Genomic DNA, 14469 nt, shown 5'->3' on the forward strand with positions numbered 1-14469 from the left:
ATTGAGATAAATTGTACATTAGAATTAAATCAAAATTAATCTAAATGTAAACTCACACATAAATAATAAAATAATTATATTTTGATGATTATGTACAAAATTCCCATTCGTTTTTTTTTTAATTTGCGAAAATATTTATTAATGGGTATGGACACTAGGGAGGATAAGTGTATTCAAAGCGTTTGCTCAAAATTTAAAACTCCTTTTAAATGGACCCCCGCCCGTGGAGTATAATAATAGAGGGAATGACAATGACCCATCGATTATTGTATTTCTTTTTATTTAATATTGGTCTCTTTTTTTTTAAATAAAAGAAGATGCACAAGTAAAAAATGGAAATATTTTAAAATATATAAAAGATTAATAAGTGGAAAATTTGTGAGAGATGACAGCTTTGCATGCCCAATAAACCACTTTTGATTGCATTCCAAGGTTTCATGCCAGACTTCATCTACCATAATACCAACCCCCACCGGAAATATCATCCGGCCAAAATTTTGAGAGTACAAAGTGAGCTCTTATATATATATATATATGTCAAAGTTCTCCTCCAACATTGAAGTTGCTTGTGGAATCAATATAGACTCAAATAACTGTAATAGGCCAACTTCGATTTGATAAAAAATTTCATTCAACTCATAAGGTTTAAAAAGTGCTTAATGCTAGAAAATACGTGTGTATATATTTGACATATACTTAAAAGAGTGTATAAGGGGATGGCAGCAGTGAATCTTAATATCGACAGAGGAACAACCGAGATCTTCGATTCCGTTAAAGATTGCGAAAGTTACAAAAAAAAAGTAAAGAATAAGGAGGATGGTGTGGATGATACTGTTTACTTAGTTATGGATGAAGCACCGGCAAGCTATCTTTTAAGGATAATTTGCTTTTAAATAGTGCTATAGTTGAGAGTGATAATGCTTGGCCTGGAGCAGTGGGTTTTGAATTGGGGGAGGAGGATGTGGTGGTTGAGAATAAGGGCTCAATTCCGGAGATTCATTTTTCTGATAGGGTTCATAATCTTATTGATGGTAGGATGGGAAATGTTGAGATTGTGCGACTACTTGGAAGATCAATTGGGTTTAAAGCTTTAATGAGGTGAATTCAATCACTCTGGCAGCTAGCGGGTAGATTACAGCTTATTGGTTTGGATAATGAATATTTCCTAGTAAAGTTTTTCAATAAAAAGATTGCAAGAAAGTGCTCATGGAAGGACCATGGACGTTGTATGATAGTTATTTGACAGTCTGACCTTGGAGTAGGCACTTGTCCACTAAGGAACTATATCCTTCTCACGTTGTTGCCAGCGCTCCCTAACCGATATTATACTAAGAGTATCTTTCGGGCAATTGCGAATTATTGGCAAGGTGATCAAAATCGACTATAATACGACTGAGGGGAAGAGGGGTCATTTTGCTCACCTTGCTGTAATAGTTTACCTGAGTAAGCCACTGTTGCCTTCACTTGGTATCAGACGATTTTTCTCAACGGATTAAGTATGAAGGGTTACTGCTCATTTGCTACGTATGTGGTCATTATGGTCATATAAATGAGTCTTATGTACATAAGGATGCTAATAAGGGCAATAGGTCTACGGATAAACTGACTGAAAATATTTCAACGGGGGATAACAATAATCACGATGATGAAGAGTTGCACGGCCCATTAATGGTCGCTGCAGGGCGTTAATAGCAGCTGCTGGGGAAGGCTGCAAGCACACCTGTAACATCGGATGAAACAATTATAGATAAGGCAAGAGCCAATTCATCGCGATTTAATATTTTGGATGATGAGACTGATTGTGAGGGATTGGCTCCTGTGTCGATTTGGTATCAGCCCTCGTTTCAGCCATCATTTTCACAGTAGCATTCATGCTATTTAGGTAAATAATTTTACTCCCATGCTATTTAGGTAAATAGATCCTGCCCTAATCATTACCTCCGTCGTGTGCAACTCAAAACACTGTTGGAACAATTATCGTATATAATTTTGACTACTGTCAATCCTATCATGTAATATCGCTTTCGCAAAGGAACATGCTCTGAAAAGGTGGTTTATTGTCTCTTCATCATGACAGAACAAACAGACATGCATCATTAACCCAAATTTGTTTCCTTTAGTTCATTCCTGACTGGCACTAGATTATTGCATTCTTTCCGCAACAACATTATCAATTTTACATGGAAGTTTCAATTTCCATAATACTTTCCACTTGAACAAGAGACCAAATGCATTTTAATCCTTATGGTATCCAAAGATTTTGTCAATCAACTTCAAAATTACAAGTACTACAAATAGTATTTTACTTCAATTCCACACTATTTTGAATTCGTAACTCTCAACAAAAACCCGGGAATATGGGATTTCGGGTTTATATAAGTTGGTCTCCATCTTCTATTTCATCATTAAAAAGTCAATAAATTTCAGACAAAAAGACTGGTCATTTACCCTCACAATGCCCAAACTTTTATGAATCTGCAAACATTTTAAGCATTTAAGGTGACAAGAATCAAATAAACACTATCTAATGCATTAGAAATAAAATCTTTAAATACCACAAAACTTTTAGGAACTACAGTCGCATAGTAGATAATTGCAAATTTCATACTTTTTATGAGAACTTCTCTCAACCTCCAAAATAGATCAAGGATCCTTGCACATAAACTAAAATCTCAGACCGCTAAATCAACAAATATCATGTCTAGTTCATTCTCCTAATTAGCTCGTTGATGTAATTTTCGCGGTTGCCAGCATCTCCTCCTTCAACATAGTGGTTTCTCTTCTTCTTCAGACCTCCCAATGGTGCCTTTAGCTTAAATGGCCAAAGAAAGTTGTTGGCCTCCTTAAAATGAGGCCCCACAGTCATGATCTCATGGATGAGATCTTCCACACAGATGACGCCAAACTTGCCCAAAGCCTGCAACAAGTACAAAAACAATTGTTCTTACAAAATGTCTGACATCAACATGAACCATCATAAATGAAAAGTTACAAAGCTGCTCAACAATGCCGTTGTCAGTCAAAGCAATTCTCTGCTTGTTCAACTTCCCAAAACCTCTTTTGTAAATCAACTCCCTCACACTCTTGAGATTCGGGTATCTAGATGCATACATTACTAAGAAATAAGCATTGGCAAGTACACAAAACTAGTAAAAGAGAATGCAAGGAAGCAGGAGAGTTTAAAAAAATACCCATAAGTCACATAAGGTTCAACAAGGTGAAGCATGTTCATTGTTGCCTTGTTCACTTTAAGAAAAACACCATTGAAAATCTACATTCCATTGAAGCAAGCATAATAATTTAGATTCAGATTTCATTTATTTATTACACAAAAATATTAAATAGTTTCCACTAAATTAACGACAGTCTCCCTGCAGTGTTAGAAAGGCTCACTTTTACCATGATACCCAAAGTTTCAACAAACCCACACTTGCCTTCAATTTGGGCAAAACTTCTCAAACAAAAGCACATTAATACCAACATATAAAACGATTAAGGTTATTTCAACAAGATATCATAACACAGATTAGCTATCAAAGGGAAGTTAACTTCATGCACAGCACACATTCAGGGAAAATAGGAGAATTGATTCTCATTACACAGAATTTTAGTTTTGGAAAGATAAGGCAAGTTACCTGTCTCAGACGCAAGAGCTGCAAGATCTTTCTAGTCCTGGGGTGCATGGCATTAATACTGAAAACATACATTCACAAAATGTTACCGTTTAGAATTTACATTCATAAATCAATGAAATGTCAAAATATTCACATACCCTCGAATTCGAATGATGAACAAAAGCTTAGCTTCCGGATCAACATAAAACCCTCCTTTTAACCTGGCCTCGCGCTTCAACTGAATCAACTCCTTTTCCTGAGGATTACAGACAACACAACACAATTAAGATGCTTTCAGGATTACAGACCACATAAATCCAAAAAGAAAAAAGAAAACAGCAAATTTACCTGAGCTCCATACTCCTTTGCATACTGCTTGGCTCTAGAGTAAATCAGCTTGCGGTTCTCAACTTTCTTCTTCTTTGCAACTTCAAGCTCCTGCTTTTTAGCAAGTTCCCATTCTTCATTCCTCTTATTCTTCTTCAATAGTGACTCGGGAACCACAGCCTTAGCTTCCTCACCCATCTCTAATCAAAATTATATCCAACCAAAACCAAGCAGGAAACAAATTCCAGGTATCTAACAGTCGTAGAATAAAACCCAATCCATTCTTTTGTGTTAATGTAGAGTTAATAAAACTTTTTACAGACTAAACCTTGCACAATCCAAGTAAGAAGGAAGACCCATGTTTTTTAAAATAAGCAATTTGGTAAAACAAAATCAATGCCTGTACGAATGTATAGTTAATAAAATTAATGCAAAACAGAAAATAAAATCAACGAAATACAAATTTCTAACCTTACTTGGATGCGGCTGCTGGAGAGTTATCAACGGCTTGTACAAAAATAAAGAGTAAAAGGGGAACAAGAAGAGACTTTGAAAATATTAAATAGGGTTTTGTTAGGTTTTTGATGATTCAACGGACGGCTGGGATCCTGTTTCCCCCTTTAAGGAACAACTCAGATCGGGCTTAGCCCAGATGGGCCCATATCCGAAGAGGCAGAAAAGGAAAACGTGATCCGAAGGTTTTCGGGGATTTGAACCCGACGTGAATCGAACACGCAACCTTCTGATCTGGAGTCAGACGCGCTACCATTGCACCACGGATCCAGGTGGTGGTACATGTATCATTAAGACATATTAGTTGTAAAATTTATAAATCACTCTCTCCTACCTTTCCTTTGTAAGTGTAATTTAAAGGAAAAAAGTACACCTTCTATAATAATATTGGATCGGTTGAATAATAAATAAATTTAGTTACTCTTGTAAGTTAGGCTTCGTTTGTTTTACTAAAAATGGCTTCCGGAAAATGGTTTCCGAAAAATGACTTACTTTTCTGAAAAAGCTAATATTTTTTTGTGTTTGGATGAATCTGTGTAAAATATTTTCTTTTGTTTGTCAGGTTCTTTAAAAATATTTCATAAAAGTCGTTTGTTTTACAAACATATATTTGAGATTTTTTTATTTTTCATTATTTAATTGAGTTTATTTTATATCTATAGTTTTATATTTTACATTGTTTTTACATATATTAAATATATTTTGTTAAATTTAGGTTCATTGCAACGATTATTTTTTAATTACATGACTACCAACTGAGTATTTTTTTTATTTAAAAATGTGACTTTAACAAAATTGACCAAAAAAAATAACAATGTTAGCAGTTGGACTTGATTTTCAAATCTGAAAAATAGAGGGACTAAATTCTTGAAAATAAAAGTACAGAAACTAAATTGCAAATTTGTGAAGAGTATATAGACTTATGACATATTTTAACATTTATACTACAAAACATTTATTATTAATATATTTATAATTGTAATAAATATTTAGTATTAAAATATTAATATTGATATTTTCAATAATATGTGAATAATATTATTTAAAATTATTATTTTTAAAATTTACTATTAAAATAAAATTTAAATATTAAATAATTTATTATATGACTAAATATAAATAATTAAATATGTATGTTTAATAATATTAAAAAATATAATATTTTATATTAATATTTTAAATATTTATAAAAATAAAATTAATATTTATTATCAATATAATAATATTAAACTTGATTTAAATTATTTTTTTATATAAAAGTAAAATTATCTATTGAGGAGCTCTTTTATATAAAATAAAAATACTTATTTTCCGTTGACCTGTAATTCATTTTCCGTTGACTAAGCTGTTTTCTGTGAAACAAACACAGGAAAATGCAGAAAACATTTTCTGTAAAATCTTTTACATGTAAACAAACGAACTCTTAGGGCTTAACTTCATAGACCAAGTAGATAGCAAAAAATATTGTCTGCACAGAGCTTCGGTAATTCTCCAATCTCAGCAAATAGAACAAACTAGGAGAGGGTTGTTTAAAGTTCAACGTCGATGCAAAGTAGGAGCCAACAAAATAGTAAATATTGTGGGGTTTGCACTGCAGCAGTGTTGCGTGATTCAAGTGATAATTTTAAATTTTGTGGTTGCTAAATGCTGTACGAGACTTGCGTCTCATAATATGGAAGCCTTTTGGCTATGCTATCATTTGTGGTCTGAAATTATTAGTAGAGCTGTAGCTGGCTAACATCGAAGTTGAATCTGATTCGTTACTCCTCATCCGCTTCCTAACAGGCAGTGAACAGCTCATGTCCATGTCCAGCCTGGGAAATATATGGTGAATGAGATTTCAAACAAGTTTTATTTCACTTTATTTTCTCATGTTCTTAGGTCTGGCAACATGCGGATTAGGAATTCCAGTTTCAAAAAGAAACGTTATTATTCAAATGCCGAGACTTGAACTCTGCTATTGTATCGGACTTAGCTCCACAAACACGTGCTCTGGTAACTCTCCCTGGTGGTCTATGACAGAAGTAGCAAGTGCAGTTTAAAAGACGTAAAATGCAACTCGTGCCTATTGCTAATAAAATTTCTTGGCAAACTAGGGGTGTTAATTGTGCCGAGCCAAGCATAAATACTGAAAAACTTGAGCTCAATCAAATATCTACTTTTAAACAGTTTATCAATTTTTGTATTCGAGCTAAGCTCATTATTCATATTGAAGCTCAAGCTCAACTCAAGCACATTGTAGAGTAATGATAATGCCATGCAGATTTGATGCTTTTACTAACACTGTTTGTAATTTCTAAATGAAATTAAAGATCCCTCCAAATAAAACCCAAAATACCTCCTAATAAGACCAAGTTTATTAATTCATTCTCCTAACCACTTCATTGATGTAATTCTCACGGTTGCCGGCATCTCCTCCTTCGACATAATGGCTTCTCTTCTTCAAACCACCCAATGGTGCCTTGAATTGAGGTCCTACAGTCATGATCTCATGGATAAGGTCTTCCACACAGATGATGCCGAATTTACCCAAAGCCTGTCACCAGTAAAAGCGACAGGCATGCTTCTTAAATGCTTGTCACCAACATGAAACTCTGTAAATGCAAAATGATACAGACCTGTTCAATGATTGCATCGTCGGTCAAAGCAACTCTCTGCTTGTTCAACTTCCCATAACTTCTTTTGTAAATCAGCTCCCGAACAATCTTGGGTTTAGGGTATCTAGATGCATACATTAAGAAGAAATAAGCCATGGCAACTATATAGAACTGGTGAAAGAAAAAACGAGGAAGCCAGAAAGGTAAAAGATACCAATAAGTCACATAAGGTTCAACAAGGTGAAGCATGTTCATTTTTGCCTTATTCACTTTAAGGAAAACGCCATTGAATATCTGCATTGAATAAGATGCAAACGCATCAACTTAGCTTTAGATTTTGTTTATTTATAAGAACTATAAAAATGTTTTGGATACAACAGCTACCATTCACCCCAGTTTTACCAGGTCGAAGCAGCATCATACAAAAACATGCACATTTAACAATAAGATCGTAGTCACTGAGAAGCTAAAACATTAACTTTTAATTTTGAGCATACTACTGAAATCAAACAATCTGATGTTTCAACAACTTCACAGTATAAATAAACAATTTAAACAATAATTTTAATTGGACAGAAAGTCTTAAGGACTAGCACAGTCAAACGCAAGGTGAAATGGGAAATGGATTCTCGTAAGTCATAACCTATAATTCACTTAGGTGAGTTTGGATGGGCGGTGCGTTTACCTGCAGCTAGTGTAAAACAGCGGTGGCGGTGAGATTAGACACTATAACAATACTGTAGCGTGAGACAAAAATTAAACTAAATGCATCGCACCGCACCCAATCGCCCATTCAAACGCAAGAGCTGCAAGATCTTTCTTGTCCTTCGGTGGTTGGCATTGATACTGAAAAACAATCATTCACACCATATTACCATTTAGAATTTATATTCACATGCCACTGTAATGTCACAATAATCAAGCATACCCACGGATTCGAATGATAAACAAAAGCTTAGATTCAGGATTCACATAGAACCCTCCTTTCAACTTTGCCTCCCGCTTCAACTGAATCAGCTCTTTTTCCTAACATCACCGGTCACAGACAACATAAGTGATAAGCTTTCAAGATTTGTCAAAAACTAAGTGACATACATCCAGAAGACCAGCAAATATACCTGAGCCTCATACTCTTTTGCATACTGCATAGCTCTTGAGTAAATGAGCTTGCGGTTCTCGACTTTCTTCCTCTTTGCAGCTTCGAGTTCCTGCTTTTTAGCAAGCTCCCTTCTTCATTCCTCTTATTCTTCTTCAACAGTGAATCAGGAATCACAGTCTTAACTTCCTCACCCACCTCTAATCAACGGACGGCAGGCAAGGATTCCCTTATTCTTGCAGGAACGACTTGGGTCGAGTTTAACCCAGATCGGCCGTATCCGAAGAGGAAAAAATTAGATCCGACTGTTACAGGATTTTGAACCCGACGTGAATCGAACACGCAACCTTCTGATCTGGAGTCAGACGCGCTACCATTGCGCCACGGATCCATTAGCTTTCACCTTCAAATATACCTGACCCTCACACTCTTTTGCATACTGCATAACTCTTGAGTAAATGAGCTTGCGGTTCTCGACATTCTTCCTCTTTGCAGCTTCGAATTCCTGCTTTTTAGCAAGCTCCCATTTTTCATTCCTCTCATTCTTCTTCAACTTTGAATCAGGAATCACAGTCTTAACTTCCTCACCCACCTCTAATCAACGGACGGCAGGCAGGGATTCCCTTATTCTTTCAGGAACGACTCGGGTCGAGTTTAGCCGAGATCGGCCATATACGAAGAGGCAAAAAAAAAAGAACCGACTGTATCAGGATTTTGAACCCGACGTGAATCGAACACGCAACCTTCTGATCTGGAGTCAGACGCGCTACCATTGCGCCACGGATCCGTTAGATTTCACCTGTAAATATACCTGAGCCTCATACTCTTTTGCACACAATATCTGAAGAGGAAAAAAAAATGGATCCGATCGTTTCAGGACTTTGAACCCGACGTGAATCGAACACGCAACCTTCTGATCTGGAGTCAGACGCGCTACCATTGCGCCACGGATCCGATCGGTGTCATCCCCAATCGTTAATTTTAATAACTCTTTTCTTGTAAATAAAATTGTTTTGATGATAGAAAACTAGGTAAATTTAACATAAATTATAGATAGACTATTATTGATAACATAATAACAATTAGATTTAATTATTGTTTGATGCAATGGTAAGACACATTGCACTCCCAATGGAAAGACTTAGGTTCTAACTTTGGAGACGACATTGTTGGGAGAGGCAGCCACGAACCCTAAACATGGACCATAAAACGGACATGAAGTAACCCAAAAAAAAAGGCCAATACAATATAAATTAAAATAATTCTGAACAAAACTTACACTTGGCATAATTTAAGTCATAATTAAATTTAGATTGAGTCAGATATAATTTACATTTTACATATAATATATGTAATATTTTGTACGTTTTCTTGTCAATATCTCAATATAATGTGATTCCTGAGAATATTATTAAGAATGTAACATTATAACATTTGATATGCATAATAAAATATTAGTTAAAATTTATAAGAAAATTACATTGATAAATTTGGTTTATTGTACATTTTATCGGAAATATAATGGTAAAATTCAAAACTACTCCTATAAAACAAATTACACACAAAAATAATTTATTTGAAGGATATGTAACAAAATTTAGTTTAATATTAACATGTAAATTAATCTATTTATTTTAAATAAATTAATCTCCATGTTAATGTATGATTGAATTTAAAATATTTAGTATGTATTTGAGATAGAATGTAATTTAAAATTTAATTTCATATTTTTAAAATTAAATTTAACGTTAAATAATTTTTAAGATTTTATAGTAAAAACTTATACTAATATTTAATCTCTAATTGAGTTAGTGTTATAAATTAATCAGACACCAACTTTATTGAAGAAATTATTAAATTACCTTATATATTTAAAAGAAGTTACATTCTTATAAAAGTACTTTTATTCTTTTTACATTTTAAATAAAACTAATAAATAATTGTATATAATGGTATTTGAAGTGAATACATGTCATCAATATGCATAAAACATTAATTTTGTCATTCCAATCAATACTCACTTAGATTTTTTTTTTTTTTACATTTTGATATTATTATACAATAGTTTCTACCAACGTTGTTAGTATGATATTATTATTATTATTTAAGTGCGTGACTAAATTTATGTTACAAGTTAATTTAACACTAATTCAATCAATTAAATTATTAAAATATTTTTAAACCTTACATACGTGTTGCTATTATTATTATTAATTTCAAACTTTACGGAGTCATTGTTTATTATATGTTCCTAATGTACATTTGTATTCTAAATATGTGATTTTTACATATATGATAAAATTTTTAATATTATATAAAAATACGTAAAAAACCAACCACCAAAAAACTACTTTCCTACCATTAGTTACATGAATCATATTCTCATGACTGAAGGAAATAATCCCCAATAAAAGATTATATTCACAAGAAAATTAATTATTATCAAAGAAATGGACCACTCTTCCAAAAACAAAATGCACTCAAAACGTGGAAATTCTTTGGTTGAAACATATAAGTTAAATACAAATAGTTCATTTTAATGATCAGTGATTAAATTATTGTAAATATGAGGGTATATATTTTTTTGGTGAATTATAGTATTAGGGTTTAGTTTGAATAATTAATGTGATTAGTGCGACTCAAACTCTAGTCACACATGAGGCGATAAACACTCTTACCCATTAAACCACCACATTTAAATATTATTCAAGAATTACTGTGAATCAAAATTTCATTTTAACAAGAAAATTATTGGGATGTTGACTTCCCCAGTCTCAATAAAACAATGTAAAATTAAATCGATTTATTGGTTAAGGCGGATGCCCTAAATATTTGAGACCTTGAGTAAGTTTGAGTCTCTCACAAATAATAAACTAAATTAGCTTGTGAATTTTTTTATTGATATTCAAAATAACAATTACTCAAATTAGAGGCGGAATTAAATTCTACTATTAATTTTTGTACTTCGGGGCTATTAGAGTGGGATCTACTTTTGGGAGAATATGAGTCGAAGCAATAACAATAATATTTATAGAACATATTTCACAATCCTTGGAGAGATAGTTCACTAATAGACTGAATGATAAGTAATTTACCTCATTTACATTCGGATCATGAATATTTGAAATCCATATCATGCAATGAGACATTGCTTTTGTTAGTTCGAATTGAAGGGTGATTTAAAATCGGTATATTTTCGATATCATATCCATAGTTAATGCATTCATCATAATTAGAAGTCCCAACTCCGTATCAAGGTCACGATCAATATCGTTACTAGCATCAATATCGATCTCATCAATAAGAAAACCTCTAAGCTTGCTATCCAAGAACTTGTTCAGAAATACTGTAATAATTTAATCAATTTGAGTTCATTTATCTTTCAAATTGTTAAATTTTAGTTTATCTACTTTTCAAATTTTCAAATTTTAAATTTAATATAAATAATAGCAATTAAATCTGTTTGGTTAATTTCAATTACTAGTATTGATATATGTATAATTCTAGATTTAGTGTATATTCTCTAATTGGATCACTATAAGTCTTTATACTTTTCAAATTTTTAAATTTCAATCTCGATAGAATGGATAGTTGTTAACCAATTAACAAGATTTTTAAGAAGTAATATGTGAAAATAATAAGTTGACACGAAATTATCTATATGTCAATATATTTTTTGTACTAAATATTGAAAACAAGAAAACATAATAAATTTAATGATTATTGTTTGATGATAACTAAAATTTTTAAATTTGAAAAATAAAAGGAATAAAAAATAAATTAAAGTACAGAAATTAAATACACTTGTAATATAATATGTTAATATATTTGTCGCACTAAAATACTTTTGTGAAGTATATCAAAATTTAACCGTCATTTAACAAAGAAAATATCATTTAAACCATTAGAAGAAAAAGGTCCATGCTATTTAAAAGGAGGAGGCAAAAGCGGGCTCGGTGATATTTCTCTTCCGAGTCCTTTTGGGTTTTGTAACTATCTTGTTGTGAAAGAAAAAGAAATGGCGGAATCATCATCGGTGCCAGCGGCAGCAGCAAAATCGGATGCGGAGACCGAAGAATTGCTGGATCGAATGTTGACTAGGTTAGCTCTTTGCGATGACTCCAAACTCCAAGCCTTGCTTTCCAAGCTTCTCCCTCTCACCATTTCCTCTCTTTCCTCGTCATCTCAACTTGTCCGCAACAAGGTTCGATTATCCTCCCTTTCTTAATCTTTTCTGTTTCTTATCTTTAAATTTTCGTTTTTGTTTTTCGCTGTCGACGGTTCTTATTAAGTTTTTGTTTTGTGTAATTTGATGCTTGAAGTATATGAAAATTTAAGTTATTTGTTGTGAAATTGATCAGTATTAAGCATGGGAGAGATTAATAAATATCGGTGGCGGGTCCAGCTGATAATTAGATACATGTCTTCGCCGGATAATGTTTTTTTCTTCTTTTTTGCAATAACATTCTTTTGATTCATTTAGGCCTGCCATTTTTTTTTTGCGTATGCGTATTTTTGCCAGGTCTAGATTCAATTCCTAGATAATGTTGTTCAAGATACTTGTTTCACCAGATGCAATGCGGATGAGTGGGTACTTAATCTGAATCCAGTTTGAAGTACTCTAAGTCTTCTAATTTGTTGCATTAATTTATTTATAAGGCGCTGTGGGAAGCAATTGCTTGATCGATTAATGTTTCTGTTAGCACACTCGCTTGGCTTCTTCTCTGCCATCAAAAAGTGGTTCTGAGAAATTTATTATGTAGATATGATCACTGCTGGTTATTTTGTGAGTCTAATGTCGTAATAAAATGATTAACCGGCCAAATATCTTGGTTGACACATTGCCCAAGACTTCTTCAAGGCTTGTGGAATCAAAGTAGATAATGGTGTAGGGCACTGCTAAATTTAGGAGATTTAGGATTCAAAGAGGTCGGAATGATCCCTTAAGAAATAGTATTGGAATTGAATTGTCTGAGTTCCTCTTTTTCATGAAGAACAAATCAATAACTTTAGTTCATTTGATTTCATAGACATTTGCTAACAATTCTTGCAGATATATATTTGAAAGGCTTGCTTGTTTATTTTTGTTTTTATCTCTCTTTGTACTTTTGATACTAAGCTAGATACATGTGGTCCTCTTCTATTCTATAAATTCCACCCTACAAATCCTATGGTTTGAATTAGAGACAGTCAAAAACTCCAAATGCTAGGATGTTACTTTGGAGACTGAAAGTGTTATGCAATTTTGTACTGTTCCATTTGTCTCATTTTGCTTCTAGACAGACCCATTGGCTCTATTTTTCTCCTTTTCTTTATTATTATTATTATTATTTACTTTCTTCAACAGTAAAGCTTCATGCTTCCCATCATGTACCAATCAATCTACATGTGCCAAATTAAGGCTTGTGTACTAGAACCAACCTTATCATGCTTCCTAAACATATTTGAAGGGTGCTTTATCAAGTGTTATGATCTCTTCTTCCCCTCCCTTTTTCCCCCCCTGATTTAGTATCAATTGATTGTATATATTTCACTGGAAAGAGTTATGTGCTTCGGTTATTCCCATCTCTAAAGTACTTGTATCTAAAATGTGTTGAACATACATTCAGACATAAGTATGCGGTTATGATCTTCCAAATATATGAAAAGAGCTGAAAAAAATGAATATACCCATGTTTGACATATACCTATAACTGACAGCCATCTACTGTTTGATGTGCATTCTTTATTACTGTTTGCCTTTTGTACCTTGCCTAATATTTCAAGTTTCATATTCCGCTGCCTAACTTGTCAAATTCATTGTGTAAAAGGTGCATCACTCTGACTTTTGCTCTGTCATTTTAGGTTCTTGAGATATTGAGTCATGTCAACAAGAGAGTGAAACACCAGCCTGAGATTGGTCTACCATTGACTGAATTATGGTCAATGTATACAGAAGCTGATGCTACTCCAATGGTTAAGAATTTTTGCATTGTTTATATTGAAATGGCATTTGAACGTGCTCCTTTGAAGGTGTGTCCATGTTGTTTCCAGTCCAAAATCTCATTTTTGGGAATTAATAGTATATTTTCGGTTTGTTGTAGCAATTCATTATCAATCTTTGCTTTTGAAACAGGAAAAAGAAAATTTGTCTCCTATGCTTGTGGTAAATATTTCAAAACTTCCTCAGCAACACCAAGAGATTCTCATGAGAATTGCTACTAAGGTATATGTGCAAATCGTTTGGTGATTCGTCTTCTTCTTGCATCTTTTGTTAACATTTGAGTGGCTGAGCAGACAAATTAGAAGTTGGAACCGATCTTTTACTCTAATATACAAGTAA

At 33.1% G+C, this 14469-nt stretch overlaps 2 protein-coding genes, 4 non-coding genes and 1 pseudogene across 14 annotated transcripts in view; 1 reads left to right on the forward strand and 6 right to left on the reverse strand.

Annotated features, from left to right (window-relative positions):
- Window positions 1–2528: 2528 nt before the first annotated feature.
- LOC107891468 (60S ribosomal protein L7-2) lies at window positions 2529–4570 on the reverse strand. Of its 9 annotated transcripts, none has more exons than XM_016816287.2 (7): window positions 4413–4570; window positions 3963–4193; window positions 3773–3870; window positions 3636–3693; window positions 3192–3271; window positions 3006–3099; window positions 2529–2917 (listed from the first exon to the last, which is right to left on the reverse strand). In XM_016816287.2, exons 2-7 carry the CDS (start codon window positions 4137–4139, stop codon window positions 2702–2704), a joined length of 723 nt encoding a protein of 240 aa, XP_016671776.2. In that variant the 5' UTR covers window positions 4140–4193; window positions 4413–4570; the 3' UTR covers window positions 2529–2701. The 9 variants fall into 9 exon arrangements, with proteins under 9 accessions (XP_016671776.2, XP_016671771.2, XP_040956551.1 ...); XM_016816282.2 differs by having other exon boundaries at window positions 2529–2921; window positions 3001–3099; XM_041100617.1 differs by having other exon boundaries at window positions 3963–4141; window positions 4413–4532.
- An 82-nt stretch (window positions 4571–4652) lies between these two features.
- On the reverse strand, window positions 4653–4724 carry TRNAW-CCA (transfer RNA tryptophan (anticodon CCA)). The gene has a single exon. It is a non-coding gene; the product is annotated as a tRNA-Trp (tRNA).
- Window positions 4725–6555: 1831 nt separating this feature from the next.
- On the reverse strand, window positions 6556–7728 carry LOC107891467 (60S ribosomal protein L7-3-like; annotated as a pseudogene).
- A 738-nt stretch (window positions 7729–8466) lies between these two features.
- Window positions 8467–8538, reverse strand: TRNAW-CCA (transfer RNA tryptophan (anticodon CCA)). The gene has a single exon. It is a non-coding gene; the product is annotated as a tRNA-Trp (tRNA).
- Window positions 8539–8862: 324 nt separating this feature from the next.
- TRNAW-CCA (transfer RNA tryptophan (anticodon CCA)) lies at window positions 8863–8934 on the reverse strand. The gene has a single exon. It is a non-coding gene; the product is annotated as a tRNA-Trp (tRNA).
- A 95-nt stretch (window positions 8935–9029) lies between these two features.
- TRNAW-CCA (transfer RNA tryptophan (anticodon CCA)) lies at window positions 9030–9101 on the reverse strand. Its single transcript has one exon. It is a non-coding gene; the product is annotated as a tRNA-Trp (tRNA).
- A 2971-nt stretch (window positions 9102–12072) lies between these two features.
- LOC107891466 (proteasome adapter and scaffold protein ECM29) overlaps window positions 12073–14469 on the forward strand; it is a 29439-nt gene continuing 27042 nt past the window's right edge. Inside the window, 3 exon segments of the mRNA XM_016816278.2 lie at window positions 12073–12351; window positions 13992–14159; window positions 14263–14352. Of these exon segments, the coding sequence (XP_016671767.2) occupies window positions 12166–12351; window positions 13992–14159; window positions 14263–14352 (444 nt within the window). The 5' untranslated portion in view covers window positions 12073–12165.

This window comes from Gossypium hirsutum, chromosome D09, assembly GCF_007990345.1.
Source record: "Gossypium hirsutum isolate 1008001.06 chromosome D09, Gossypium_hirsutum_v2.1, whole genome shotgun sequence".
Taxonomy (NCBI): Eukaryota; Viridiplantae; Streptophyta; class Magnoliopsida; order Malvales; family Malvaceae; genus Gossypium; species Gossypium hirsutum.

What these genes read in the sequence shown, in the direction of transcription:
- LOC107891468 (XM_016816282.2), bottom strand. Translation starts at nt 4,139, where the DNA reads ATGGGTGAGGAAGCTAAGGCTGTGGTTCCCGAGTCACTATTGAAGAAG. An exon ending in CAAAGGAGTATGGAGCTCAG is followed by an intron (nt 3,871 to 3,962) that starts GTAAATTTGCTG and finishes TGTAATCCTCAG; the next exon opens with GAAAAGGAGTTGATTCAGTT. An exon ending in TTCATCATTCGAATTCGAGG is followed by an intron (nt 3,694 to 3,772) that starts GTATGTGAATAT and finishes GTATGTTTTCAG; the next exon opens with TATTAATGCCATGCACCCCA.